This window comes from Apaloderma vittatum, unplaced genomic scaffold, assembly GCF_000703405.1.
Source record: "Apaloderma vittatum isolate BGI_N311 unplaced genomic scaffold, ASM70340v1 scaffold3407, whole genome shotgun sequence".
NCBI classification, from domain to species: Eukaryota; Metazoa; Chordata; class Aves; order Trogoniformes; family Trogonidae; genus Apaloderma; species Apaloderma vittatum.
Window position 1 is genome coordinate 3,780 of NW_009727674.1, and position 27,880 is coordinate 31,659.

At 43.4% G+C, this 27,880-nt stretch overlaps 1 protein-coding gene across 1 annotated transcript; it reads left to right on the top strand.

Moving 5' to 3' along the window:
• Positions 1–266: 266 nt before the first annotated feature.
• LOC104277179 (LIM/homeobox protein Lhx2) lies at positions 267–8,462 on the top strand (the record flags this gene model as incomplete). The annotated part of the gene is made up of 2 exons (XM_009873744.1): positions 267–472; positions 7,671–8,462. Coding segments are annotated over 2 exons (494 nt in total), but the record flags the coding sequence as incomplete, so codon positions are not given.
• Positions 8,463–27,880: the final 19,418 nt, after the last annotated feature.

A 27,880-nucleotide genomic window follows, 5' to 3' on the forward strand; every position in this document is an offset into this window, starting at 1 on the left:
GAAAGGCTGTGTGGAGACGGAGGAAAGAAAAAAGGAAACAGAGCTGACATTTTAAAAGCCATAAAGAGGCAGGTGAGGGTCCTTGCAGGCTGGTTATTGTAAGGGAAAAATAGAAGATGCAGAAATGGAGGGGAAGGCAAGTAGGATTTGTACCAGCACAATACATGCCACGGTATGTTATTTTAATTGCTGCACTCAGATGAACTGCAAACAATGCTGGTCACAGAGCAATAGATTTACACGCCTTTTCCTCTTGTTGCCTTAAGCTTTAAGTTGCAATGAAAACGATGGTGACCACCTGGATAGAGACCAGCAATACCCCAGCAATCAAAAAACAAAGCGTATGAGGACGTCGTTCAAACACCACCAGTTGCGGACAATGAAGTCCTACTTTGCTATTAACCACAATCCTGATGCCAAGGACTTGAAGCAGCTAGCGCAGAAAACCGGCCTGACCAAAAGAGTTCTTCAGGTAAGCAGCACAGTCTTTTGTCTCCCAAAGCCAGTAAACCAGCAGCTTTATATTTAAAGTGCCACAGATTTTGCCGCTTTCCAGGCTGCTCTTAATCGTTCATACTTCTGTGAGACTTCAGTTAAATCCTACAAAGTATGAAAGAAATTATTTCTTTTCAGTTTCCCAAAAGCAGACCGCTTCGGTTCTAATTTTTAATGACAGTGGTAAAGGTTTGGGGCCCTGCTTGTTTCCCTGTAGTTGGTTAACTCTGGTGCATGTTTTAGCTGGCAATCTGCCTTAAGAAAAGGTGAATTATTCTAGTTGGTGTGTTCATTGCAAATAAAGAGCTCTTAATTTAGAAATTACTGTTATTTTGAAATTCAATAATTTGAAATCAATCAGCAGTTTGAATTTATTTTATCAGGACAAGGAGGATATATTTTCTTTCATAACTGAAGTGGATATAAATGTAATTTTTCAAAGACTAATTTTTTTTATTCATAGTTTAGTAACTTAGAGTGAGACTGCATTTTTAAAACTACTTTAAAAGCTGGATTTTTCTCGCTTCATGGATACACACTCCATTTGAACTATTACGGGAAGCAAAGGTGAGAATATTAGTTGATTCGGCTCCATTTTAATTTATAGTTCTCATTCAGAAGCCAATTTTAACGGGTACTTATCCAAATAACTATACGTAGAGATAAATTTGGGCATATAGGAGCCATGGCATTCCAGGATCTATTGTTGATATTTTTAAACAGGTCTTCATTGTAGAAAATTGTGAACTTCACAGAGACAGGTAGAGCTCAGAGACAGACTCCTGGGAAAGCATCATGGGCAAATTCATAGGCGAGTGGAGGGCAGGAGATAAAAAATATTGAGAAAAACTGAATTCACTGGAGAGATTCTGGATCTCACAGTGTTAACACCTAACAGAAGAAGGAATAAGGGTTTCATAGGTTTCCTAGTAAAAACTACTAATGAAAAAACATACGTAATTACTTCTCTTGGCTGCATCCTCCATAGCTGGATCTTACTTGTTTTTACGAGGCTGATTTGTGGTGGTGGAACAGATTCCTGCTATAACTAGTACATGTCCTAACACTTGACGTAGTGTCTCTCATAGCATCCCTCCTTTGTCCATGCACATGGGTGAAACATTTTACCACATTTGTCTACCCTTAACATGTCTCCTTTATTTTACCCTCAGAGTTTAGATACTTTCTCTTGATCTTCTTTGTGTTCTCTCTCTTTACGCCAATTTTGACTCCCTCTCTCTTCACCTAGTCAGTCTTTCCTTCCATCTTTTTTCCAAGTTACTGTCCCTGTTTCTTCCTTCCTTTTCAGACTGTATTTCCTTGTCTCCCAAATCAGACTCCACATCTCCATTACGCTCCAGTTCCTCTGTCAGTTTCTTCATTGCTTCTGTTTGCATCTTAAACATATCACATTTTGCAGCATTAAGGTGCTTAGTGGTTCCTCCTTTTTTGTGGCAGACCCTTATAACTCCACTAAACTTTTTTTAATGTTTTGTTACTTCACTTCTTTTACTTTCACAGTTAAATACTCCTTTAGGTCTGGGCTCCTTTAGCTGAAAAGTGGTGGAAAGTACTAGTTGGTGGTGAGGATTGCACACAGAGGGTGGTGCTGTTGGAGGCAATTCAACAAAATGGCTTGGAGAGATACTTTGTCTAGCATCACTTGTGTTTTCCTGTCTGTTACGAGCACTCTCTGCTCCATACTCTTTGACGTTTTGTCTGAAAATTAATTTGGGCCATGAAAAAACAAACTTTAAAAAAACTGTTTTTATTTTAGAACCTTTGTGCCCAAAGGTTCTAAAAGGTTCTAACCCATGAGAGGCAATTTTTCAAACCGAAGTTCACCTCTATGAGTTTTGGGGTTGCTCTTTGCTGGGGAAAACTCTTCATGGTGTTTGTTGGTTACTGAGATAGTGTCACTTGTTAATTCTTCTGAGCCAGAAAGGTTGGCGTTCTGTCTGTGTCATTTACTGAACACAAAGTAATTCAGTGGCACTATTGATCTAAACAAGCATCATTACTATGAGTCTGTCTTACCCACTGAAGGTGCGAGCACTCCCAGACGGAAGCGCGCACTTGCCCATAGTAAGAAATCTTGGGCATTACCACTGCTGTTACCACGCACGTTTGTGAACTGTTGTATTTCCACTGGGTTCAGATCTCAGTTCAGCTGAGGAAGGATTGTGGCTCTTTGTATATCAGCAATAGAAGATATTTTAATAGCAAAGACAAGGCAGCAGATCGGGAGAAACAGATTCTCTTGTTCTGAAACCAGTGCACTTCCTCAACACACATAGCGGAGTTCCTACTGATTTAGGAAGCAGCTCTAGAGCCCTTGCTATGTAGTCACTCCCCCATAGCATGAGGGTACTTTGTCTGTAGATGAGCAGAGAATTGGATTGTATTCTTAATGACCTGTGATACCAGATTTGGAAGACTTGACTTCTCTCTTTGCTTTATATACAATTAGTCGTCAGCTACACATGTCCACAAGTGGAATGGCGTGGAAGTCTAACAAACTGCTTCATAAATTATGTTTCCTTCAGTGGCTTCGTAATGCAGACGATTTCCATCAGTAGCCACATTAGAATCACAGTAAGCCCACTTGTATTTTTGAACCCCTATTTTTGTTTATTTTCATTCCAATTTAGCTTTATATTTGCAATTTAATTCATATACCTCTCACACTGCAGCTGGGGAACACAAGCCCGTTATTGTAAGCTATCATTCATAATTAAAGTGACCAGCTAACTAACTTGCATAAATGTTCCTCTTTTGGGAACTGATCTTTCTTTTTGCAAGTTTAGAAAGGGAAGGTGAAAGTAGACAGCCCTAAGAAGACATGGTTTGTTAGCTATAGGTATGTACCTCTTCTCTGCCCAGGAGTCTGGAACAGGACTGGGAGAAGCAGTTTAGGAACGTAAAGCATTATTTTTCAGTGGGTTCTTGTACACTGCTTATTCTTTCTTGAATCACTCCCCAGTAAAGCTGCTATGAAAACCCTATGAAGATTACGGCATGCATCTGGATTTTGCTAATTCGGTTTCCAGCAGTCAATGAGCATGAAAATTTTCACAGTCAGGCGTGTGGACCCTACGCTTCCTTTCGGTGAAGATTTGCTTTGGGCTCACACACTGCAGACTCCTTACCCAGCCCCCATTCATAAACAGCCCGTTGTTCCCCTCTCACCGCGTTTACTGACTGCAGCAGTGATCAGAATGTGTGCGCAATGAGTGAATGCAGTTTGCTTCGTGGTGCAGCATCCCTGATATTTTTGTTTCTTCACTTACTAGTTAGTAAAATTCAGTAAAGCTAAATGTTTCCAAGTAGCTGGGTGAATGAGAGAAACTGAGTTTAAAGATTTGTTTCTAGCACAAGATATTCACACAACTAGCATGTAACTGTTGCCGCAGTGTTACAAACAAGAAAATAAAGTTATCCAAGATTATTAGATGATCTCATTCACTGCAGTATCCAAATCCTTTACAATACTTTGCTTAGTTATTTTCAATACTTCCTTATCATATGAAGATGTTATTTTATTCCTATTTTACTTGATGGAGATGAAGAGTTAGCTGCACAGATCACTGAAGAGATAGTATAATATTGTAACCACAGTAAATATTATTCTGCCTCGCTGCTGAGCTGCCCAGCTACAGGCAGCCAGCCTCGCTAACCAGACTGTGGTAACATCAGTGGTGGGTCTTGCAGCTGCTTTTATTTTTCAGTGGGAGCTTTGGTCCATGTTTTCCTCTTTGATTTGAAATAGCTCAGCCTTACAATGATACAGTTGGACAGAAACCCACTAAATACTTCCCAATGATTTTGTTTATTCCCCTGTGCTGAGGACCGGATTCCTAATTGTGTAATTGACGTGAGATAAGTCCTTCTGGAACAATTCTTTCAGTTCAGTATGTTTGGGTTGTTATTTCTTTGCTGTAATACCGCTACAGGTGCAGGGCCTGAATTGCCAACGTGAGCGCACAGCACTGACTCTCCACCTCTTACACGCTGCTTTGCACAGCCCCAAGGAACGGCACGGGGCAGGAGGGAAGCAGGCCTACATGCCTACAGCTCCGAAAACAATAGTTTCAGTTCTTTCACTACCCTTCAACATGAAGTCTTTGCTGAATAGTGTCATATCTGAAGGGCAATATCAGAATACCCTGTCACTATTCTGATAATTATGTTACCCCTTTCTGTCATAGGGCAAGGTATTTTCAGAATTTCAGTTAACAAATATTTAGATATCTTTTCAGTAATAATATGAATATTAATTGTTGGGCAAATTTAAAGAGCTTTATAGCCATTCGCTGATTAATCCTGCCAATATCTCAGTGAGGAAGGAAATGAAAGTAGTCATATAATCTCCATTTTTGAATAATACTTACAAGATTATGTAATGTTTTCTATATCTAATGTGAATTACCACTGCTAAAGAGAACCTGAACCATGTGAGATGTGCAGCTGCTGAAGGCAGCATGAATGGTCATTGGTAAGGGCATCTGAGCACAGGTTTTTGTACTTAATGGTAGATAAAGGGGAATACACTCTCTTTTCTTTACATACTACATGTTTCAAATCACAAACAGAAAAAATACTGTAGAATCTCTTGCCCTGTTGAGGTTAAAGAGCAGTTGGACATTTGGGAACAATGTTAAAAAACCGAAACAGTGGTGGTGCTTTCTACAGTTTTATACACTTTAAAGAAGAAAATTGCTTTGTGAATAGGAATGGAAATGTTATTCATATATGGGGCTATTGCATATATAAAAATGTATATTTTTAATGAACACAAGTGTGAAATTATTCAGAAGTATGTGTATATGCAACTGAACTGGTGGGTTAGTATGTTCTGTTCTAATTATCATGTGACTATGGTATAGATTCGTATCAACAGTGGCAGTCACTAAACTTCCATTTCACCTTCATATGTATTATTCTTTTTACAATTACTAGAAGCTACATTTAAGAGATCAAAACCAAATTATTTTGTGGAACAAATATAAATTATTCCTCACTGACAGGTAAAAAAATCCCATAAACATTCAAATTCCTGGGTTTCACTATTCCTAACTAGCTGGCACTTGAGACCTTGTGGCTGGAATGACCACAACGAACCAATTTGCTTCACTTGCATCTCCTGCACAGGAGGCTCCTCTCCTTGCTCAGAACCCCGCGCACACACGCCTGTGCCTCCCTTCTTGCCTGGCTCTGAATGAACAGTCACAGCAGAAGACATTTGGGTTTGCCTCATTCTGACCACATTGCTGGCCTTTAACAGCTTTACCACGATAATGGTCTACATTACAAAATTAGTATATTTTTACCTGTTCAGAAGATTTTTGTTCTCTTGTCATATATGAAACTGATAAATAGCCTTTAAAATAAGTGTTTTAACAAAGGGAATGCCAACATAAACTGATTTAAAGTACTGAGCATTCAGAAACAAGGACCTGTAGGGATGTGATTTATACATGGCCCACAAATGCAGCTCCTATGGCCACTGCTAGAATTTGTGCTTCAGGAGTACCTCCTTGTGGCATTCCCTGGAGGGAGTGTGAGGGAGAGAGCATGCACCTTAAAGAGCTTTGGTTGGGGGAGAAAGCTTTCCAGAGAAAAAGTAAGAGTGTTCAACAGGGGGAGTTTGGGGCTGGAGCATCCAGATGAGAAGAAAATCAGCCAGAGATAAATGAGCTGAGACATGTTCATCAGTTCTAACTGCAGCTGGCAAGCTGAGAGAGCAAAGAGCACCTCGCAGGACTGCTCGTGTTTATGTATCGCTCCTCTGCTAGCGGTCTGGCTAAAAGCAGATCCTGTGGCAGGGGCTGTTTCAGAGCTAGAGGACAGAATTTCTGTGCAGGCTGGTGCGGCCTCATGAGTTCCACGCACTCAGTTTCCCTGTAAGGGCCACAGGGAGAAGTCTAATGGAGATAACTGCATGGCTGCGCAGGTCCTGTCCCTCGATCGGTTCCGTTCTCCAGCAGATACCGAGCTGATGGGGCTCATTGCATCTGGAATGGAAAGACTCAGTCCTATTCCTTGTAGCAGATCAACATGAGGACAGTAGCATCAAGCTTGGGTCCACTGCAAAGAATGTAACAGTGACAGAGGCCTCCTGATGGAAAAGCACAGGGAAATTTCAGCTAGTTTGTAGCAGCAAAGGTACCTGGTATCAACACATATCAGATAACAGCGTATTTAATGACATTTTCAAATGTAGTCAAAGTAATACACTGCACCTCAGTTTCATGAAAGTTTCACAAATACACTTTATCTATTTTCAAATAAGTCAGAAAAAAAATTTATCTTTAAACAAATCCTGCAGACAGTGGAAAGCATTATTAACTTGGACCTAAACACCAAAATTTAATCAAGAAAGCTGAAGTCATAGCTTTTGTCCCTCACCCATAGATAATAATCTAATAATGGAAGAAGTAGCAATCTTGGAAAAATGTCTGTATGTGGATATAATTTCCATGAAATAACAGTTTTTAGTGCAACGTGGGTCTTTAATACCATTCGAATCTCTTTTCCCAACATCAATCCAGTACTGAAAGCATTTGAAAAAGGAGACTGGCATAAGCGAAGGGAGCTGAAGCATTTCAGGAAGAAGAGCGAGAGAAGAGTAAGGAAGAGGGACAGTGCTTTTAGAAGTGAGAGTGTTGCAGACACTGAGGTAGGAGAAAGTTCCTGGGAGAGCTCTCGGAGTGCGCAGACAGGCGGGGTGCTGAGGTCTCTGCCACCTGCTGCTTACGACGGGAGATGGGCTTAAGATACGAGGGTGCCAAAACTTGTTATTTTATATTCATCAGATGCTTGACCTCTGCTTCATCCAGACAAATACTTCTGGGATTGAGGGCAATCGAGGATTCATGCAGGCTGCCACATTTCTAAGCATCCTTATACACAGCTTGCCCAGAAAGACTCCCCTCCTCCAGCCTTAGTCCACTCCTGCCCCAGGCAGACTGTTTATACGGGATTGCAGAAGAGGGAGAGAGGAATGTTTTACAGGCCTGCAGAGGACACTTCTCGTGACTGGGGCTACTTTCCTAATACGTTACCAGTAAAAACATCTTCCCCAATTCAAGCATTGGTGAACTTGTGAGTATGCTTTTGCTTTTTCAAACACTGCAGCTCTTTAAATGCTACCCTGTTATATTAAACTATTTCAGGTTTGGTTTCAAAATGCTCGAGCCAAATTCAGACGGAACCTCTTACGCCAAGAAAACACAGGGGTGGATAAGACTTCAGACTCAACACTGCAAGCAGGGACCCCATCAGGTCCTGCCTCAGAAATATCCAATGCCTCCATGAGTCCGTCCAGCACTCCCACTACTTTAACGGACTTGACTAATCCTACTATGCCTACTGTGACATCTGTCTTGACATCAGTGCCCGGAAGTCTTGAGGTTCATGAATCTCGAAGTCCTTCACAGACAACTCTTACGAATCTTTTCTGATGACTCTTTCTTAATAATTTCTTTGAAAAAGAAATTATTCTTAGCTGAAATTCCAAGTGTATTTTAATAGAGGCTTTGAGCAACTGACTAACCACAATTAGGATCTCTCCTAAAAAACAGAAGGAAAAGTAGTGTTCTGGTATTATGGAGTACGGACTGAAGAATAACTTGGAAGATCTAATGCAACACAACATTTGTGTAACTGTACAGTTTTGTGGACTGAGCAAGGGAAACAGCAATTAATTTAAGTTGGCTAAAGCTTCTGTATTTTCAAAGACTGCCATGTGCCTTATATACTGTTTTATCTACATTCTTTGGATTCCATGTCCACTTTTCTCTTTTCTCTCTGTATATTTATGACCAGGGCAAAAATGTTAACAGTTTGTTACTTTGAATAGTCCTAAGCCTTTCATTGGTTGCTTTGTTGTTTTAGAATTTTAAGGTCGAAGTCTGTTCAAATACCAGAATTTGTAAAATCTAACCAGTAATAAAACCACTTATGGAAACTACTTGGTAATGGCTGCAGTTACATTTAACATTAGTGTCACAGTCAAGATAGGCTGATTGTCCTTAAAAAGGATTAGAAAACTGCACTTCAGACACAGTATCTGCCTAGGATAAACTCTAAATATGACGTATACCTTCCTCCAATTCCTCAAGTATATATGGGTGAGAAATCCAGTGTGAACAACAGTCTAAGTATTTTCATTGTAGAGAGGTAAATAACTGTTAGCTGCAAGTAGAAGTTACCAGATAATGTTAAAATTCAAACAGAAAAACTATGCTTAATTTTTGCTGCGTGAAAGAAACTTGACTTCAGCTAGCATTTGTGAGAACAATCTTGCCTTTGTGCAAGAGATGGCATGTCCCATCTCCTGGAGGAGGCCAGCGTGGCCACAGCCAGCCCGTTCCAGAGGTGGACACTGGGCATATTTTTCCTAGGAAAAAGACAGAAATATTGCAGGTCATTTTCCAACACTGGCGGGCAAAGTCAAGGCAAAATTATCTTTTATAAAGCCACAACTTTACATTTCTTGTAATGCTCTGAAGGAATAAAAAGCCAAGGAAGAATATGATATTATCGATACTAACACAAGTGGTTATTCCTTTAATGATTATGGAACTTTCAATATAACTTAATCCCTTCTCCCCTAAAAACTTGTGCAGAATATAACTCATGTTTTGATGTTTTTTTTCCTATTGTTTTTAAAGATGCTTCTCTGTATTTCAAGAAATACCTCAGCAAAGCTTAAGTACATATAAAAACAAGCATAGACTATGCTGTTTGCCCAGTAGTTTTATAGATTTTGAGTGGTACATAACATACATATGGTTGTTCCTTTTCAAACCTGTTATAATTGGTTTATTTTGGCCAAATTTAGGTTGTGTGTGGCTAGCTCTCTAAAACTAATCCGTCATTCTCATTGGATGGAAATTGCCAAATGATTATTCCAAATAAACAGCTTTGAGCTGAAAATTCGCCATTCTTGTGCAAGCCAAACTCATACCGAGATCAGTGAGGGATCTCAGAGCGTGAGGACTCTGGGATAGAGATGCTGACATGATTCTGTGACTTATTAACCTTTTCTTACACTTCAGCTTAAAAAAGCCCACAGGCGAGTTATCTGAAAATCCAGACAGTCCTAAAAATATCCTAACTAGCTAAGATCTGTGAAAGGGGTTTCGTTCTGGTTGCTAAAATCAATAGGTTAGCATAGTTCATTAAGTTTATGCGCAATGATGAAACAGGAGAAAAAAAAGGTAATTTGGGTTGAATTAATAACTGTTACAAAAAGTTTGTCCAAGACAGTTTTCCTCATAATATAAACGCCTAATAAGGAAGTTGTTCCGGTTAGTGGACTGTAGAAGAGTACATATCCGCCTTTCAGAGATACTCAGACAGAGATTCTGCTGTATGTAATGTTTTGTTCATTGTCACTTACCTTGGAGATTTTACTTTTTTTTACATGCTTAGGTGGATCTTTTATTGATTTAAAAGGCAATGTTGGTCCACTGTTAAATGGACACAGCCCGTAATTAAAAACCCGGTATATCAACCTGTGAACAGTTTTTAAAAACTGAATTCTCACGTGTGACGGCAAATGTAGCGGTTAACTACTCAAATGGTTCTTTAAAATTGCAGTGCTATTATTTGCAATCCTGTATTTTAACTACCTGAATCCACATGGAAGGAAATACCTTTCAAATCAATTCTCAATATTGCCTTTTCAAATAGCTGACATTTTTGAAGGGGAATACTCCCGAGTTAACCTAATCTAAAACCTATAAGAGACAATTAGAGAAATTGTCTGGTTTAATAAAATCAGGGATTTTGCATATAAATAAGAGATGATATTCTATGTAGGGTCTTTATGTAGGTGCATTAGGACTCACTCATTGGCTCCGATGACCTATGTTGTCCCCATGATTGTTTCAATCCTGTGGTATTGTTTGAGTGTTTAGAGCTTGTTGGTTTTGAATGCTGTACATTTTTTTACTACTGCGATCTTAATGTTTCTTCATATACTTGTACAGTTCCACATTTGATGTATTAGTCTGAAATTCTGTTAAAAACATGAACAAAAATGGAAATGAGATTTCTTTGAAAGTGTATTTTTACTGTATATCTAATTTGAACTAGTTGAACATACTTCTTAACATTTTGCATGATAGGTGTGTAGCTCATTTTTTAAATATGAAAGAGACTTAAGAGTAACTTAGAATGAGAATATAATGAAACCTATACAAATATGGAAAATACATACAATGATTTGCTACTTTTTGACTCAAGAAACTTTTTCAAATACATTTTACTTAGTTTATTTAAGATAATGCAGATATTTTGTCTTTGAGTTCATGCATAATACAGAATATAAAAGGGGATCACACACTAGAAAAACTTTCAAGTCACCTTGGTACTCAGCAATGCACTGGATTGTTCTTGTCAAGCAAAGAGAAAGGATATTTGATTTTAAGAATGCTGAATAAATATATTTTGATCTACAGTAGAGAGGGATAGCATTACTGTAGGTGATATGTAATCACAAGATGTATCAACACTATTAATAGCTAAATTTCATAAAACTTATTCTTCATTCAAATTATCTAAGTTTGAGAAGACTAAGGGTCATTATACTAATGAAGAAGCTGAAAGCCTGCCCTGGAAGCAAAGGTGAATTTATCAAGATACTATGGATGGAGAAAGTGCCTCCAGGACATTTTGGTTTGCAAATTGTGTTCTCTTCCTAGCTGTTACACCCCCACGTATTTAGAGCACTTCCCTGTCACCGTTTGTTACTTCTTGCCTGTTGGAAGGTAAAGACTAAAGCTTAGGCACCTGTAATAATAGTTTCCATCTAAAGCAACAAGAGAAAAAGCCCACAAATCAAATAGGAATCGTGCTTCATTCTTAGGCATGATGATAGCAAAGACAAGCAGGTGACTGAAAGAAATTCCATGTGTACATGCTTATGGGCCTCACAGTGACTTAATAATGCTTGGAAGGAGAAATTTTAATTGAAAGTATGTGAATTATGATTTTTTTTTAAATTATTTTTACTTCAGAAAGGCAGGACTGAATACATAACTCTGTTGCTGTTTTTTAAATTGAAGTTTGGTCTAGGTTACCATTAGAAAGGATCATAACATCAAATATAGTGTGAAGAGATAAGCCTAGACATTTTGAGGACTCTTTTCCCCCTTTCCTTGTCTTTCCATCTTTTTAGTCCTGGTTCTTCACCAGGACACATCAGGAGCTGCTGGCAATAGGCTCGGTTTACTTTAATGAAGGGCGGATCACCCTCCTGCAGCACAGCTTCTATCCTCCTGCTTATGTGCGTTCCTCACACCGGCACCGGCCAACACCCCCCATTGACCCCCCCAGGCTGGTTCTCCACGGCTTCTGCAGCGTGAATCCTCCAACCAGCCCAACGCTTCAGCCGAGTTTTCTCCTACCTCTGCAGGAATTTACCCCTTCTGAATAAGGAGGATTTAAGCCATTCCAGGTAGCGATTAATTTATCTGTAGCTAAAATAATGATCTGTAAAATGAATGACCTATCCATTTCTGAGATCACTTTGACCTGGATTTGAAAAGGCTACAGGCGAAATCCACGCGCGACACCTCCCGTTCACGTTAGCAGCCAGGGTCTGGCTGGGTGTGAAGTGTTTGGGCACCACTGTTTGGTGCACACCCTCGTGCACTGCCAGCTATCTGCGTTCCTGCTTTCCAAGGTCGTGGTGTTGCACCTCCCTTTCCGGACTTTCAAGTCCTTTTTGTCTTGTCCTGTGAGTGAGTTGATTGGAATTCTGCTCAATCCCACACTTTGAATTATTTTGTCTGAGTCTGCAGTATCTTTGCTTAAAAACGCACGGACATGGTTCGCACCCTCCCGTGCGTTGCATTTAAGGCTGCTCACAGCCTCTGACACAATACGTGGCTACCCCTGTAGGCAGCAGGGGCTACATAGATCGTGGTCTGTTCTCACGCTAATTAAAGCGAAGCAAAGGAATAAATATTAGATTCTCTATCTACAGTGAATAAAAATGTGTTTTATGAGTATCTTAGGATTGGCAACTCGCGATGAAGAGGGGATAAAGCGGGTGTGTTTTTGACACCCAGGACGCTGCAGTGGTTATGGAGACAAGCAGCAAAGCAGCTGGAATCTGAGCGCTCATGTTCACAGTTCCTTGAGCAGAGCCGCTCCTTAGCTCCTTGCAGGCTTTAGCTGGGATGCTTGAAGTGATGTGGAAAGTGCAGAATCAAGTTTGTCTCTGTCATAACATTCGGTGAGTTACCAGTAATTTATCTGAACAGTCACTAGGGCTGCAGGGATGCCTGCTACAAGTAAAGATGCTGCTAATGGAGCGGTTTATTCCCTCGCTCTGCTGCTGGGAAAGTAACATCGCAGGCTCCACGTGCTCAGTGGGGTCAACTGAACTTTCTCAGTACGCAAGCTGATCTCTGGGGGAGCAGCAGAGAAATTAATAATACATATTTACAATTAACTGTAATAGTTTATAAATGTAATCAATATCACGTCTTATTTTGCTAACCTTTCTTATTTTTTATGTTATGTCCAAAGTTAGTCTTTTCGGAATTGGGGCATTACAGAGTCCTTTTTAGGTTATTTTACTGAAGGTGGCTTTGTGCCATGAACAGGAGTAAGTATTGAGTTGCACCAGGCATCATGTGTTACTACCTGTAGTTAAAAAAGCATCGGATGTGAAATGGTGATTTCAGAAAAGTCTAAACCTTCCGCTGGGCTTAGTTGCACTTGTGACTCTCAGGGAGCTTTCACTCTTTTCATGGAGGTGAGACTCGCGCTGTCACAGAGCCGTGTCCAGGGGTTTCGTGATGGGAATCGACTCCGGCCGCACGCGGCTCTGAGCTCACACACCGCGTGAATTACTTACATTGTGTACAAGTCTCCCATGTTGAGGCAGAGAGAACCCAGCCTCAAAAATTATTTCCACTGAATACTGACAGGCCTAACAGAAATGTATATCACTACCATTTCTACTGCAGTTATACTCCCCCCTAACCTTTTATGCTAATTCAATATGTGTTTCTTACCATTCAGCCTGGTAAAAATTGAGTCGTGCTAGATCAGAGCCACGAATGGCATTTATCAATTTGACCATTTTTTTTTCAGCTGGGCACTTAATGGATTTCTGACTAGATTACTATGTTGTTAGCAGTACTTTCTGGCCTAACAGCTGGATTTTTGTAGCAACAAAGGTCAGTAAATATTCTGGGGTTTTTGTTTAGAGCAAAGCATAGTACTTAAAATATGCAACCTGCTGACAATAAATTCAGACCTTGCAATATCATTTAGCATGCTAATGCATAACACCGTGCAAATTATAATTATTTCTTGAGAATACTACTTCTGTGGAAGATCTTTTGTTTAAAAAAACCCCAACCTGTAAAAGGCATGGCTCTGCATATGTATTTACACAGCTTGTTTACATGCTACTACATTAATTTATTAAACTGTAAAATCCAGCACTTAAGAGGAAGTTAAATTTTTGCAACAACCTCTAGAAAAAAAATGAAAAATCTAAGCTTTTCATTAAAGAAAGAAACCTATTCTATCCGCTGCATAGTTTAGCTCAGTACCTATGGGGAAAAAAAAAAGTAACAGCTAAAACAAGGAGACACAAATATTTGGAAAGTGTTACCTGATTCTATGATGACCTGATTTAACTGATAAATTTCAGTAATGGCTTTTTTCAGGTGCACACATATTACTGGGTAATTAGTGTTAGGAAGCTGCAATGAATCTGCCGCACCGCAAACACAGAAATAACTATATGTTTTTCTTGCCATGACACAAAACTACCCAGGCCGTTATCCATCCACTGCACAGTAATTACTGTGTAATTTAATGTTCCTTGGTTACTATTCAAAACCACTGAGAAGATGCTCCTGCTTTGGTAATGTAAAATGCTCCTAGGAAAGGCTTTTGATTGTCCACGAGCATATTGGTCCAATAAAAAGTAACAATGATAAAGAGCTCTAACCCAGGTATTATCCGTGTTGGCTGAAACCTTTACTAGACAGCTACAGACAATTTCCTCCCTACCCAGAGATAAAAGCCCAGACTCCCGGCGGCTCTCCGTGTAGAGATGTGACAGAGATACTGGCTCTCCTTCATGACGAAAGGAAGAAATGAATCCAAGCAGCATATTTACATTCTCATCAGCTCTGCTTTGGGTGAATTTACAAGACAAATCTGGCAGCCAGGATATACCCTGCCTGGCCGAATGCCTCTGGCCCAGGCAGTCATTGTGCCTGGAATTACCCAGCAGCTCCAGTAGCTCCACCTCAGCAAGTCACACCCTCAAAATATTGTTCAAACCAGGTTTTTGCCTAACACCACCACAGTGATATGATCCATCTGGTTAACCCTGGCACGTGGGAAGTACAGATGTGAGATCAACGTGGACAGGTTTCAACGTTTCTTTTTTTTTTTTCTGATTACAGCCTCCAGCCTACAGAAACTGCTTTTCCACCAACTATTTCGTTTGCCTTTTCACATCATTTCCACGTGTTTGATCACTCATTTTTTTCTGTCCTTCTTCTGGAAATGAAGACTTTGCAGGCTGTGACTGAGCCAGAAGCTAATGCCAAGCTGGTCTGGGCAAGAATTCTGGGAATGCAGGGAAGAACAATTCCCGAGAGGCCAGGCCTGTCACCCACAGACAGAGGGGTAAGCGGATGGCATTGCTGAACCAAATCCCCAAAGACACCTCATCCGTTGCACACAGAGGTTCCGAGAATCTGTTAATGGTTGTTTGACACTTTTTGAGGCAGAAGAATACTTCATTTATCATTGCTTTTGTAACTGTTCTAGCCAGGCAGTTTCAGCTTTTTCAAACTGTAGATCCCCCGAAAGCTTTCCACTGGAGTTGCAGGCTGTTGTCTAGTGGATTTAACCCTGCTGACCATAGGCTTGCCTTTATTAGGTCACATGCACAGATGCCTTAGAAGTAGCTCAAAAGCTTTTATATCCATTTTTGTTACTGTATGATCGGACCATTTCTGGAGAAGGCGGCAGACAGGCATGAGCTACCCATGGACTCAGGAGATAAGATGTTTCATACCCATGAGCTTGCACTGCTCTTTGAAAGGAGGCTCTTCCCCTCCAGCACTGTCTGCAGCGCTCGCTTTCATCTGGGCACAGTTCATAAGAGAATTCTTGGAATGGGCTGCTGCCTTGGCCAGCTGCTGATGCCTTTTGGAGCTGATATTATGCTTAAAGAAATCAATCATGGATGTTCCTACTACCTCTTTCAGTCAACTCTAATTAGGATAGACCCAGACTTTCCCCACTTTGTATACATTGGTGTTGACTCCTACCGCTTCCCCCAACGTGCTAAATGACAGCAGAAGTTGCACTGTAGCCAGTGTCATTCGTGTGCCAGAAATAAGCCGAACCATACACTCTGAAAGGCTTTTTTAACGTAATGAAGGCCATTTGTGGCCTTCCTTTTTCTTTATGTCTTTTCCTGTTCTACCCCTATTGTGCCTACAGAATTCAGGAATCCATTTTAGATTAATATAAAAGCTATACAATGCTCTTTTCTGTGATTCTTTACTCCAGCTCCCTGAGTGCAGGCAGTTCTAGTCACGTTTTGTGTTCATACTCTCTTTTTCTGCTTTTCTGTTTTGTCCCAGAGGTTACATAGCTTGCACACACCAACACCCACCGGCACTGACAGGATTCTCCAGAGTCCTTTCTGGTTATTCCACCTAAAAGAGGAGTCTCAGAAAAGACATTGGCAGTGATTTGTAGAGCTACTTTCTCCCCACAAACCAGCTCCAGCTCCTGGGGATCTGTGCTGGGAGTGTAAGGTGTGCTGCAGCCACTTAGATGCAGAAATGGTTCTTACCAGCTGGCTTAGAAAAGACCGAAAGCTAGGCTGCTTTTACAAGATCTGCACGAAAATATAATCCGTTTCAGTTCCACGACTATATTGGAGGTGATGCCAGGTGTTAAATGGAAGAATGCGTTTCTGGCAGGACTCCAGGTATTTCTGTTCTTCCTTCTGCCTATTGATTGGAGCAGAGACCAAGGCAGGACTCCCGCCTCCTGTTCCCATCGCGGACACCAGCTTACTCTGCAGCCAGCACGGGAAGGCCGTCCAGAGGTTACTTAATGTTATTTGGAGAAAGTGCTTTGAAGTTCTTGAGCGAGCAGAGCCAAACTAGAGCAAAATGTGTGTAATTGCAAAGTGGAAGCCATTACATTTCACACTGGACACTATGAGAAAATGAAACTGCAGCTGATGAATGTGACCACGTGTGCGTATGTCTAGTCTCACCTTCTGAGTCTTAACTGCTGCTTGACCAAGCTGCGCTGAAAACAGCAAACCCTGATTTATGTTGCTTTGAAAGGCAGAAACCAGAAACTACTGCATGTCCATTTAGGGATCCGAAAGATAAATGAGAACACAGAAATCCATCACACGCAACGAATGTGGGGTTTATACTGGATGGTACTGAAGAAAATCGTGCTTTTCCAGGAATGAGACATTAGATCATGTTATTTAGTAACCGCAGATGAGAAAGCATGGGCTTGTGAAGCAGAGGTGTGGAAAACTAAACACAGTCAGAACAGGTAAGGCTGGGAGCGTAAGTCTATCCTCTCTTCTTCCCTGAGAGACAGTAAAAGTCCTAGGAGCTTCACAACTGAAAGAAGGTAAAGATACATTTCGATACAGAAATCGCTCTGAGGGTGTTTGGGAACACACTGGGCCCAGAGGTCAGGAGTGCAGGATTGCTGGGATAAGGAGAAGTTACCGCGTTAGAGGTGACGCCGTCCCCGGTCACTGGTAAGGCTTTTTGGTTTGAGCAATGACTTTGGATTCACGCTGCACAGGTCAGGGGGAAAACAATCTACAGTGTGTGTAGCAATATCAAAACATTCAAAACTTAGCAACTGCTCGGCAGCCCAGCCCTTGTTGTTAATGGAAGGTAAACGATGGCAAGACTATGTCAGAGGGCTTGGCATTTTCTTTCAGGCTTCCAAGCTTTCTGTCAGATATGTGGAGAGAAACACAGCCTATTACACATGCTGCCTTTGTACCCAAAACTGCTCTTTACTACTGTAAGCTGGCTCTCTTCATTAAATGTATTTACTTAGCAGTAGATCTGTTGTTATGTATGAATAATTAACAAGGAAAGATGTCACTTACTACAGCAGCACTGTGCGTTTCTGGCTGCCCGAGTTTCCAGTTCTACAAAGCCTGTAACAGGAAACTGTAAGCCCAATCTCTCATGTCTTTACAGGGTTTAATTCAGGGTATGTTTCTTATCCTGGTGCCTTACCTAAGTGTTGAAAGTGACAAAAACAGATGCCACGAAATACAGGAAAAATGCAGCTGGGCTGAACCTCAAGTATTAACAAAGCATATTCCCTTGATATACACTAATCTTATACCTTGAAAACCAGGAAAGATTCAGTTAAACTCACAATCATTTTATAGTCTCTGTAGAACCATAGAAGCTCAGGGATCCTTTGTTATTCCTCCATAAAGAGGAAGGTTATAGTGAATGTGCCTTTCTTAAGTTGGGTGTTTTTAAATACTAACGTTTATTGCTCTGCAGTTTCTCTTAAACTTGTGCATGGAGAACAAGAAAACACCTAGGTGTACAGGAGTATTTTTAGAAACAGTAAAAGAGTCCTCTGCTAATAACTGGTTACTTCTTTTGCCATTTGCATAGCTCATCATTGTTAATGATCCAGTTAACAGGATTCATTAGGGAGGTTGAAAGACCTGCAGTTACATCGTACGCGATCTGTGGTGCTCGGGAACGTGGTGTGTGTGTATGTAGCTGTCACATCTTGGGGAAAGCTCCCTTGGCTGGACGCGCACCAAGCTGCCTCATTTAGGTCCCATGTGCCAAACCTGTCTGTCCCTACGTTTCTATTAATTTCCAGAAATGGACTGATGTGGCCCAGCTGCAGCAATTTCTTTGGATTAGCACTAAATCTCCAGATTCCTCCACTGCTGAGCATAGCCTTCCCCACAGCTCCCGTTCTGAGCTTACAGTCCTCCTTGCCACAGAGGCACAGCACCTGGAAGCAAGCTGATGCTCGTATTTCATAACAGTTTCCGAGAACACTTGGATAGAGCAAGAAAAAGGAGTAAATACCTAAACAACATCAGAGCCCCTCTGCTTTATTCTCCTCACTGCTTTTGGACACAGATCAAGACTAAAGGCACTGGTCTCCAACATATAATGCTAGACTTCTAGGGGTTTTTATTGGGTGACTCCCTGATCAGCCTTGTCAAGTAGCCAAAGTGTGTTACCAGGAGCTTGCTGACCCAGCAGCAGCCCACAGCCCTGGCAGGGCTCAGCTCAGTGCAGGGGCTGGGTAATTCCCATGTCATCAATGATATTTTCCTTCCAAAACTCAACTGGGACCATCAGTCCCAGATTCCAGCCTGTACTAAACTCAGTTGCACACACAGTATCTTCTAAAAAAAATGTAGCTTTGCCTGTATTTTCCAGAAGGCCATCTCTGCTGCTTACATGGGGGCACTGATGAAAAACAAGGTCAATTTAGTGTGTTCTTGACATGGCATCTGGATTGCCAAAGTACTACATTAAGCTGGCCCCAAGTAAAGGTTTCCTGAATTAAAAGAGATGATAAAAGGATTACCAATATATTAGTTATGTTTTTGCAGAGCCCAGCCATACATGCATGTGTGGAAGACATAATGCTTTCCTTGCAAAGTGAGCCCTCTGCATCTTACAGGACATTCACGCAAAAGCGGGAGAAATCCGATCTTAATCTTCTGGAGACCACAACACTGATATAACATGTCACGCCCTGTCATCACCTGTTGCTAAGGGCTGAGATATTCCCAGTGTCGGAAGCAGACTGTGAATGAGGAGTACATTTTGATGACTGCAGAGGAGGGGAGATTCTCAGGAACTGTTGAAGATGCTGCTATTTCATAATGTATAAAATACACCTGACCGGAGGCAGCAGAGCAGCAGAGGCAGCCTGAGGTGCATGCACTGAAAACATCTCCTTTTGAGCTATTGACACATTTAGCAGCTGTCAGTCAAGGAGGAGAGCTGATCCTCTCTTAAGCAGACCTCCTCACAACCTATTACTGCAAAGGCCTAAAACGTGGCTCCTTCTTTGCACTCCCTTATCCCAGATCGAGGATCTCTTTCAGCTTCATATTCTCCTTCCATTCCTCTTTTCATCTTTTGTACACTGCTGTCTTGCTTCCACCTGCCTCCTCCCCAGTGCCACCTGCTCGCCTCTCTTCACTTAGTCGTCTTTGTTTCTTTTCCTTGTCTCTGCTCCCTGGAGGAAGGCAGCACCACGAGCACATTATCCCAGGTTGCTCCCCCTAGGGCTTACTTACTCCGCTTATTATTGCAGTCGCAGCCTTCCCTTGCATCACCAGGACCACTGGCACCGTACCGTATGCCTCACTGACAAAAACAAAGCCAGAAACTAAGGGGGGGCCTGAGAAGCAAGGAGCCCCAGCAGGCAGGGTGCCAACGCACCAGCAGCAGCAAAGAAACGGGGGCGCAAGCTGAGCAGGAGACGGTGGCCTTCAAGGACAACCAGGGCCAGAGAGGCAGAGCAGCCCAAGCCTGGCAGCAATGGCAGGTGTCTGCACCTGCCCAGGCAAAGCAGAAGTTACAAGAAGAGTCAGAACCAAACGTCCTTTTGCCATTAAATTCCACTGGCAGCTCAGTGTTCAACTGTAAAAGTGGGGTCAAAGTGCTCCTTTCACCTAAACTTTGTTGAGTGCCTTTGGATCCTGAAATCTTCTGGGTCTTGTTTGTGCTTGGGCACCCGGCACAACCTGACCCCAGGGTGTGGCAGAGACTCTTGGTACCTCCACTGTGCAAATTGTTAGTATCTGCACTATTAGAAGGTCAATAACCGGTGAAGATGGAAAGTTCATCAGCGAGATCAGCCCACACAGCGGAGATGCTTTGCAGAGGAGGGAGAGTTTCAGAGCAGAAGGATTTAGGAAAGAGTCATCACTCCCAGACTCCAGGACTGAAGAATGGTGCGGGAGCCCCTCTCTGCTTTGCAAGGGACCCTCCTGGACTCAAAAATGTTTTTATTTCTCTATAAACAGCCAAACAAGGATTGCCTCTCTCCAAATCGCAGCTGCTTTTGCAGCCTCCTCGCACAGGGATGCGAGAAACAAACAACACGAAGGGAAGTTCAGAACGTGTCAAGGCAATAGAGAGGCTCCTGGGAGGCACACTGCCCGGCTCTGGTGTCACAGCACCACACGGCGACGGGCTTGGCGACACCTCGGTGCGCTCTGCCACAGTTTACAAGGTCTGCTGCAAAATTCCTAGGATCAAACTGCAAACTCACCTCAATATTAAGCCAGATAAAGCCCCAAAAGACTCTCAGGCAATGAAACATGGCTAACAAACACACTAACGTGCTGTTAAGCGGCGTCACAGCACAGTGACCGGTTCAGGGAATTTCACTCAGTCAGGGCAAACAGAGCAGAACAACAGAGCTTGGACTCATGCTCAGAGAGGACAGGACAGAAGGGGCTCCCAGCACATGTGGTGAAGAAGTTGGTGACATTATCTGGCAGCAGAAACTACAAATATCATTGGAAAAATTAAATTGCAATGCACCACACTGTCCAGTTGTCTCTAGTGGATGGGATAGAAGCCCTTCTGTTTGAGATAATAAAAAGTGGACTCGACAAATTAGTAGAAAGCACATTTCTAGCAAGCAGCTCTGCTCTGGGGCTGCAGCGTGAAGTTTAGATCTGAGGATTTCCTGACATAGAGAAAGGCAAGAGACACTCCCCTGTCCTGCAGCGTGCTTTCTCTTGCCCAGAGCACATAAAATCTGTGCCTGAGTAGTATATTCCTGTGTTTCTGGATAGTGAGCAGAGCCCAGCAGAAGAGCTGAAAGGCTCTGAGAAGTGGGGGCTCAGAGAGTCTCATTTAATTACAAGAGTAGTGCTAGCTCTGCTCAGCCCCACCCACATGCCATTTCACGCCTGATTTCTTCTCTGATTTCTTTGGGGAAAGAGAGGGAATTCGAGTGCATGTAATTTGGGTTAACAAGACGCATTATATGCAGCCTCATTCTTGTAAAAACTTTCACAGGGAAATCACCCAGCCCATGGAGAGAAAAAGTTCTCTCCTTATTGTAAATTTTCCAAGGCTAATCAAACTCTCACCGTTATCCTATTGATCACAGGGAAGGTTTGATTTTCTACCGGTTGCCTAGTTAAGGTACAGTAGCTGTTGCTTGGCTTACTACACGCTGTGAGTACAACAGAGATCAACCCTCCATTTCTATGCTTCTTTTTGTCCTTTTCCTAGAATCCTTTCCCTTCAAAGCTCACCTGCCTTTTGCTTTTGTGGTGTTCTACCTGCATTTCACCTTCTCCTATATCCATTGAGCAACAAAAGGTGAAAAGCTGGTTTTATACAATTAAAATTGTAAGAATAAGAATGGGAAAAAGCCAAATCCTGAAACTGGATTGAAAACAGGAGGCAAAGTTAGATGTGAACATAGCATCCCTCGAAAACATGGACAAAGGGGTTCTGTGTCATGTACCTGGGGGGGGAGGGTTATTAGCATAAGCTCCCTCCAGCTTTATTAAAAGTAGTTATAAGGTATGAGCCCTTCATGGTGGTGTGTGTCCCGAACTGTCACTGAATGTGCGAGATCTGATCCTGCCGTTATTGCCGTGTGCTTTATAGTCGCCAGAGCTTGTGCTCCTGTGTGAGGGGAAGCATCAGGCTCCGTTTCAAGGTGCCGTTCCCGTCCCTCGGGGGGACAGCCACGTGTGTCCGCGCGCAGCGAGGAGCCAGGGAGCAGCCACACAAGAGCAGCACGCTGGAGAAAGGTGCGGGCTTTGCTTTGCCTTCCCGTGCAAGGCTTCTTTGGATGTTTTTTGTGTCCCTTCAAGTCACTTGGGAGTTTAGGAGAGCCGGAGAGAATAGCTTTTTCTGTCATTATTTGATAACCAATACAGTTCCCTTTGACCCTCTCCCCTCTTCCCAAAAAAGAAAGACCAGCTCAGCATTGTGTTATTTTTCAAAGCCTTTACAAATTAAGACAGTAACATGGAAATCCTCGTTGGGTTTCAGTTCATACTTCCTCCCATGCTGGGCTGAAACGGGGATTCTTTTGTGATGGCTGTGCTGCTTATTTTTTTTAAACCTCCTGAATTTGGCACACTGCCCTACTTTATTTTCTTTCCATTCTCTAGTGCTGCTCCCATTGGGAGGCTCATTCGCTTCTAATGCATGGTGTTATCTTTTGCAAGTTGAACTCTAAATCCCCGTGTTGTTTTTCCTTGCTTGTTATTCAGGTGCAGGGAATGTTAATGATGTCTCTTTGGCTGGTGGATGCTCTGGCTATGTGGCTTTAATAATTTTTATTAATGTGTTTTATAAAATAAATTACAGATAAGTGTAGATATTAACTACAGCTTAGAGGTGACACATCTGTAAGGCTTCACAATCTTTCGTTTGTGGGTGAAATGCACAATAACATTTTCCACAGCAGGAAGGTGTTTCACAGGTGTGACTGGGAGAAGCTTTACTCACAAGATCTCCAAAACATGAAAATTCACACCTGATATGTAGAGGGACTGGGGAGAGGGAAAGGAGTAGATCATCTTCAGAACAACTTGTGTTCAGGGTCAGTGAGCATCCCTCCTGCTCAGGCAGCTGCCTGTGCCAAGGAGGAAACTTCCATTCCCAGCACTCCACAGTCCCCATCCACAGCCATCAGACAACCCTCAAATTAGAGATCCAGAGACCTTATAAAGAAAAGATCTACATTCTCTACTTGTCACAGGTTGAAAAATCCCTGAAAACTTCTCAGTGACTCAGGAAAACCAGGATATGGTGTTTTTTTTCCGGTGCAGAGCTTGCTCCCAGAGATGCTGAGTGTCCTCGCCCCAGCTGCCGTTGGTGAGCCAGTGGGCTCAGCCCGAAGGCGCCAGAGGTCCTTGTTATGGCTGCGGCAGGAGCCGTTTGTGCTGCTCAGCCAATTCAGTCTCTTGTTCCAGCGCTCAGGCCTCCTGGGGGACCTGGTGTGCTGAGCAGCGTTGGAAAAATGGTGCAGCCTACAAGAGCCATTAGATGAGGAGACATAGGGCTAACGCTGTGTGGACGCAGAGCCAGAAGAGGATGGGGTCACCAGGAGTCCTCTGTGGACACACGGTCCCTCCCCACACAAGAAGGCAGCTGCTGCCCTGGTCTCCCTGCCCAGGGACTCAGGAAGGAATGGGGCCTACGGAGAGAGGGTGCCTGGCCCTGGCTGGAGGACACATGCATTTCCCACTGCCCCCAGGCTCCCCGTGCTCCCTCCGGCTGGTGGTGCTGATTCCTCTCCATGGGCACACGGCAGAGCTGGAGGGAGCGACTGTGTGGAAGGCTCTGCATTGGTAGAAGGACTTTCCAAAGACCTCGGGGGCTCTGGCCATCACTCAGCTTCGGTGCCAAAGCAGATAGGAGGAGGAGAAGGGGACCTGCTGTGGCTGATGCCAGTGCAGCCCTGTGGCTCTGGGGTCCCCAGTGGTAAATCCGTGCCCGGGGTGGGTGCACGGGCTCAGGGAGCGCTGCGCTTGCTGCGAGTGCAGATCTGCCTTCCCCAGAGAGGTGCCCGGGCTGAGGAGTGAGAAGGAGAAACATGTATCGGCGTGGAGAGAGGCTGAATTTCTCTGAGTACTCTGGACTGAACTAGGATTAGAGGATTTAGTAGAGGAAAATATGTACCAGTGTCTGTAGTTTGTCTGTTTTTTATTGAACCAAGAGTCCCACGTGGGCCATGCAGTAAGTAAGCAGTAAAATCCTCCAACAATGCCTTGAAAACAGTTCTGTCTCTAAACACTGCACCTCTCAGGCACCAGTTGTGTTCAGAATGACTTTCTTCATCCCAGGAGATTGCGTTACCTTGGATGACATGCAGGCGTTGCTGAAAAATAAATAATTAAGGCTGGGTGGCACTTGTGTCATCGATGAAATGAGAGGATGTGATGCTGGAAAACAAGCTGATGGGTTTACACTGGCAAAATCTCTAGGCCATTTTCTCCTTCGTGAGCACTTGCCCTTCATTTCTATGCAAGAGACATTGTCAGTTTGGGGGATTCTTACCAGGAGCTTGTGAGAGAAATGTTGAAAAGGTATTTTTCCAGGTTGCCTTTTCCGTCTTCCTGCTGCATTAGCTGCAGGTGGTGAAGCTGCTGTTTCGGCATTTCTTCTTCAAAAGCTACATCACGTAATATCACTGAGATCACAAGGAGATGAGGGGAAAAATGGCCCTATAGGATTTTTGTCAAAAAAGGATCCATCCATAAAAGATGAAAGGTTAAATTGCTTTTAGAAACACAGCAGCGTTTAAACAGGTGAAGATCCTCAGCAACGGAGTTTGGATTCAATAAAGTAGCCATGCAGAAGGGCAGAAGAAGGCCTTTCTTTGGAGGGAAATGTCACACTTTAGTGTTAATAAAATGTCTAGTGGCATAATAATAATGATGGCAATCAGGAGCCTTTATTTTTCACCTGGCAGGGCTGGTTCATGCGTGTTTTTTCAAAGCTACCTGCAATTCAGGAAAGAACAAAAAGAGAATCAGGCATGCACTGACTGAAAAATATCATAGTGGAAGAGAAGAGAGCCAGACTGGCCCAAGACACCTGGATGTTACTGAGGAGATAAAGAGTGCTGCTCCCAGGTGGCAGGACATTTTCTTCCTCAGCCTTTTAGATATTGCCTCTTCGCAGCTGTGTTGTAAAGACATCGCGGGAGATTTACAATCCTAAAAGAACATACAATGAAAATGTCAAAAGGAAAAGGCAATTGCAAACAATAGTTTTGCTCTGGACTGGCCCCCTCTACACTCTCCCTGGTAGCGATGTATCACAAAGGCAACGAGCACGCAGCTCTAGCTGCTCTTGCATCTCTTGTATATTTGTTAGGTTTAATGTGCCAGAACTTGATGTAACAGACTTTGTTCCCCACCTCTGTAGGTGTCACGTAAAATTTTCTGTGGAAAGAGAGGAAGAGTGGGAAACGATCTTTTTAGGGGCAGACAGTGGTGCCGGAGGTACTAATGCATAACACACCGCACCCAGATAGACGTCTCAGCAAAACCCCAGTGCTCCGGCCCTCGCTCGCGGTGAGGAGACCAGGGAAAGCAGCGCAGAGGGGAGACGGGTCCCACTCCACCACGTGCCTGCATGGGTGACGGGCAGTGGAGCGCTCTGCGGCCAGCGCCCCCTGCTCAGGCTCAGCACAGCCTTAATCATCAGCCTGTGCTTGAGCAAGGGCTGAGTGGCAGCGTGTGGCTTCAAAATGTCATTCCTGACAGCGAGAACCCTGGTGTGTGACACTGCTATTTGCGGTTGTGTCAAGAGCAGCATGGGACAGCGTGGGATGGGTAGCAAGAGCAGACACTCCTCGGAAATGTTTCTGACACATGTTTGGCATGTGCAGAGCTTGCCATCTCTACAGCGCTCAGACGCTCCAGAGCTGAATGCCAGAGCGCACATCTGGAAGAACGACACTGTTGTCTTGCAGAGAGTTAATAGGCTGCAGGGACTTTTCTGCTATAAACTCTCCTCTCTGCCTTGCGGAGCAGCTGGCTGGGTTAGCTGCAGCATTAATATTTGTAGCATTAATATTAACTTCAGTGAGGCTCACACTGGAGACGATACACTCCAACCCCAGGAGCCAAGTCTTTTGAACAGTGCTTGCAAGATACAGCCACAAGCGCTCACTCCAGCGTTTACTTTAAGAGATTCCTTGACTGGAGATTTGCTGCTCATGCTGGCCCAGAGTGTGTGTTGATGGGGAAGGTGCCAGCTCTTGTCAGTCACTGGTGTTGTCATGAATTAGCAGGGGCCACACAGGGTACAGCCATACGTGTCAGCCTTGTGAATGAGCACTGGAGCAAGATGTGAAAATGTGAGGTCCTGCTAAGACAAAGTATCAGAGGGAGAAGGAGCTCCCTTGGCTCTGGAGCCTGTGGGTCCTGCTCACCCAGCATGTCCAAAGCGTGAAGCAGCCTTCCCCCACGTCCCTCATCCAGCTGCTGCACTGAGCCCAGATGACAGCGTTGCTCCTGCTGCACCTATGAACATGGAAATGTCAGTAACTGGTGCAGAAAGGCCTGACTTAACCCAGGGCCCTGCAGTATGTCAAGCTCCGGGCCTCAGCAGCAACAGGCAGCTGGGTCAGGTCGCAGAGGGGATGGGAACTGGTGGGATTTTGCACAGGTCCAAAACCCAGTTTGCCATCCTGGCCTTGCACGGGAGCTGAAGGGTTTAACGTCGGTGAAAAGCGTCAGCTCAAATGCTTTGGAAAGTTTCTATTTGTGATTCTGCGGGGTCTGCTGGAATGGCACAAGCTGCTGTTTTACAGAAGCAGCAGCTGGGCACGGTGACACTGGTAACTGTTTTTCCTAGATAGCCAGGACAGTTGTGACTTTGCCCTAGACATTATGACTACAGATGGTTTCCATACAAATAAACACCCATTTTTTTTTATTGTGTAATTTAACCAAAATTCTTAATAGTATGGGGGAACCAGTGTCTGCAGCAACTGGTTCACGGGAGAGAGTGCCTCTCAGGCTGGAGCCATCCTCCCTGATGTTTCTTTTCAAGCATGACACCTGCCATGGGTCTGGTGTGACTGGGTACTGGGTAGCGTCTGCGTGGGAGGCAGAAGACTGGCCATTAATACTATGTTTGCTCTGCAGAGGAATGACTGGTGCCCACGCGGAGGGCACAGGAGGTGCAGGGGTACGGGGCTGGACAGGTCGTGAGTACGAGGCTCATCACTGAGTGAGCAATGCAATCCCTGTTCCCCAAGGGCACGGCGCCTTGGGGACTGCTCCCAGGTCCCTTAGGGAAGGGGAAACAGCCGGGAGTAAAATTGTCTCTGTCTGAAGGATCCAGATTTTGGCAGCACAAAGCCATTTGTGGTGAAAAGCTCACAAAGACCTGTTTGCTCTCTCAACTAAAATCCTTTGCTCAGAACAGTGTTTGTTTGCATGATAGAGCCACTTCTGTCATACAGAGCTGGAGGCTTTGGGGTGTATTTTGGCCTGGTGCCCCAGAACACATAGCCCCTATTGAGGTTTACAGCCAGTTGAGCTTTAAATATGTTTCTGCGATGAGCTGACTCACCAGTTTCTTCCACCCCTCTGGCTCTGCTTTTACCAACTTGCATGATTTTGTCACATGCCTTTGGACAATGACTGTTTTTTCTAAAAGCCCAGCTGCTGGAGTCAAGGCCCTATGTGAAGAATCGTAGTTTGAACTTGAGATATCAGGAAAGAAAAAAAAGATCCCAGCCTTTTTTCTCACTTTTAAATAGTTGTGCCCAGAGATACACTTTTGGACGCTAGCGACTGAAATGACAGCAAATGCATCAG